This window comes from Solanum verrucosum, unplaced genomic scaffold (assembly GCF_900185275.1).
Source record: "Solanum verrucosum unplaced genomic scaffold, falcon-dt-bn FXZP01000157.1, whole genome shotgun sequence".
NCBI lineage: Eukaryota > Viridiplantae > Streptophyta > Magnoliopsida > Solanales > Solanaceae > Solanum > Solanum verrucosum.
Genome location: NW_026020185.1, coordinates 2,847,213 through 2,850,325, shown reverse-complemented (window position 1 = coordinate 2,850,325; position 3,113 = coordinate 2,847,213). Strand labels below are relative to the sequence as shown.

Sequence of the window (3,113 nt, the reverse complement as noted above, 5' to 3'; positions counted from 1 at the left end):
GTTCTGTGAGATGAGAAGACGGATGTGAAGGTGACTCTCACCTCATCTACTGACATCCGGCGTATTGAGACCGAGTACCAAAAGGATGAGGTTGAGTGAAGGAAGGCAGCCCCGATGTACACATCCTCAAAGGTTGATATTGATACATTACCTGCAGAGGTAGTATTGCTTACTCCGGCCACTGGGCCTTCAGGTACTCCTAGCTCTACTCCCTCTGAGACTCCGAGTTCTTCTGTTGTTGCCCCTCCCCCTAGATAAGTTGGTTGTACTACTGCCTCCAGGCTTCCGATCACCCAGTACATGCTTCTCAGATGGGGCATCTAGCACACTCACCTGATATGCGTGCCTCCATTCTAGAGGTTGAGGTTCCTAGGATGATTGAGCGAGCTATTACTGTTGTGTTAACGCCGCTCAAAGATGCCATGATGCCCTCTCAGCGAGAGTTGAGGTTTGTGAGAGACGAGGGAGCTACCCATGTGGTAATAAAAGCCGCGATTGTGGAGTTGAGAAAAGATGTGGACTAGTTGAAGTCCATCGATATGTCTCTAATTTTTGGGATTATAGAGATCTTTGATGACCCAAGCACAGATATTCCAACTCATTCTGAGGTGCTTCCAGCTACCACCAGAGATGATATTAGGGTTGACATTGTTGATGTTGAGTTAGAGGCCGAGACAGATGAGGAGTAGTTCGGTGTTCAGGAGGAGACTATCTATGAGGGCCTATTTGATATAGAGGAGGCTATGGTACATTCCGTTGTTCAGACCTCCTTGAGGGATTAATCTATGGTGAGATTCAGTGGAGCTAAGGTTGACGAGACACCGAACATTAATGCCCAACTTCAGAGTGTGACCCCGGGCACTGATGCCTAGACAGATGGAGTGACTGAGATGCAAACATCACCCAAGGCTTAGCCTAGCAGGATGATTTTTCCCATCCCTCTCTGTTATTTTGTGATACTTTGTTCTTGTATTAGTTGATTTGAGGACAACTGCTTATTTTTGTTAGGTGGGGTGAGGTATTTCCATATCTACCTCTTGTGATAGTGATTTTGTTTTGTGAAGATGGACTTCTTGGTTGGTCTTACAAAGACATTTGGTAAGTTTGATTTGATATGGGTGATTGTTGATAGCTTGATTGTTTATTTCGGTCAAGATGGCTTATACTGCCAAGAAGTTAGCCAGACTCTATATCTGTGAGATTGTTAGATTGCATGGTGTTCCTATTTCTATCATATTAGATAGAGGTACGCAGTTTACTTCTAACTTTAAGAGGACTGACTAAGTTAGGTCCTATATTGGATCTTAGTACCGCATTTCACCCTTAGTTTAATGGGCAGTTTGAGCGAACAATTCAAGTGCTAGAGGATATGCTTCGTGCGTGAAAGATTTTGGTGGTCATTGGGATCAGTTCTTACCCTTGGCAGAGTTCTCGTACAATAATAGTTATCACTCGGGTATTCATATGGCTTCTTTTGAGGCATTATATAGAAGAAGATGTAGGTCTCCCATTCGTTGGTTTGATGCATTTAAGGTGAGACCTTGAAGTACTGATCTTTTTAAGGAATCATTAGAGAAGGTGAAATCTATACGGGAGAAACTTCTAGCAGCTCAGAGCAGGAAGAAGGAGTATGTTGACCGGAAGGTCAGAAACTTGGAAATTATGGAGGGAGATCAAGTATTGTTGAAGGTTTCACCCATGAAGAGTGTGATGAGGTTTGGTACGAGAGGTAAGCATATTCTGAGGTATATTGGGACGTTTGAAGTTCGTAAGCATGTGGGAGAGGTGGCCTATGAATTGACTTTGCCTCCAGTCTTGTCAAGACTGCACCTAATGTTTCATATGTCTATGCTGAAGAAATATCATGGTGATGGGAACTACATTATACGCTGGGATACGGTCCTGCTTGATGAGAATTTGTCTTATGAAGAGGAGCATGTAGCTATTCTAGATAGTGAGGTCCGCAAGTTGAGGTCAAAGGAGATTGCTTATGGGAAGGTTCAGTAGAGGAATCGGTTGATCGAAGAGTAAACATGGGAGATTGAGATTGGTATGCACGGAATATATCCACATCTTCTTGTCGAGTCAGGTATCATTTCTTACCCTCACCTTTTTCTGACCATTCGGGACGAACGACGGGTAAATTGGTATATGACGTAACGACCCGTTAGGTCATTTTAAGTACTAGAACTATATCGACTCTTTCTGGAAATTTTAAATGGTAATTTGGAACTAGTTATTTAACTAAGATTATTTAGCTGGTGGGTATTATTAAATAATTATTTTAGTTGATTGTAAATGGGCCAAGTATAAAATTTATTTAATACTTTATACCACTTGGTCCATGTATATTAAAATAAGTTGGTGGAGTTTGTCACTTTTTAGTACATAATTATTTTATTTAGAAAATAAAGAGAAGAGAGTAAAGAAACTGACCAAAGCAGTCGCGGTAGTAAGCCCTAAGGGTCTCATTAAAGGAATAGTTTCATGTATCAAAATGACCTCTTCCCATTTTTTAAGTAATTAATATTGGTATGTTAATGGGTAGAAATTCAAAGGATTAGCCAATCATTATACGTAATGAATATTAATCAATTAGGGTGGTAGGCTTGTAGGGAAATTGTAAGCTTAAGCCATTCTTTTTAAACTCCTTCTTCTGTCCATAAATTTCATACTTATTTTCAATTAAATATTGTAATTTCTTTCCCTTGATGTCATCGACATCACATATAAGGAATTGGGAAATTTTGGGTTCATGATTGTTGCCACTGGTTTCGTAACCAATGGCTTCAATTTTAAATATTATTATTTTGTTATCATATTATAAATTAAGTTTTGATATATTGAAAAAGATTATTAAATATTAGGTGTGATGTATTATATGAATATCATTAAAATTATGATAATTGGAAGGAATTGAGACTTACTTCTAGGCTTGAAATTTAGGAACTTGAACATAAGGTTGGGTGAGTTTTTAGGTCTAGACTAGACATATAGTAATATGGATGTTTATGGACTCATTTCTTACAAATTATACATACTTGATAGATTTTGGGAACGTTCTGAGGCATTGAAGAAAGGAAAAGAATTGGTGAATCAGTTTGCTTGATTCC

At 39.2% G+C, this 3,113-nt stretch overlaps 1 protein-coding gene across 1 annotated transcript; it reads left to right on the top strand.

The window, feature by feature from the left end:
- Positions 1–1,155: 1,155 nt before the first annotated feature.
- Positions 1,156–2,007, top strand: LOC125829316 (uncharacterized). The gene is made up of 2 exons (XM_049508554.1): positions 1,156–1,246; positions 1,574–2,007. Exons 1-2 carry the CDS (start codon positions 1,156–1,158, stop codon positions 2,005–2,007), a joined length of 525 nt encoding a protein of 174 aa, XP_049364511.1.
- Positions 2,008–3,113: the final 1,106 nt, after the last annotated feature.

Bases quoted from the DNA above. Each gene is read 5' to 3' on its own strand.
- LOC125829316 (XM_049508554.1), top strand. From the start codon at position 1,156: ATGGCTTATACTGCCAAGAAGTTAGCCAGACTCTATATCTGTGAGATT. The intron at 1,247-1,573 runs GTACGCAGTTTA...AGGAATCATTAG, and splicing joins TTCTATCATATTAGATAGAG to AGAAGGTGAAATCTATACGG.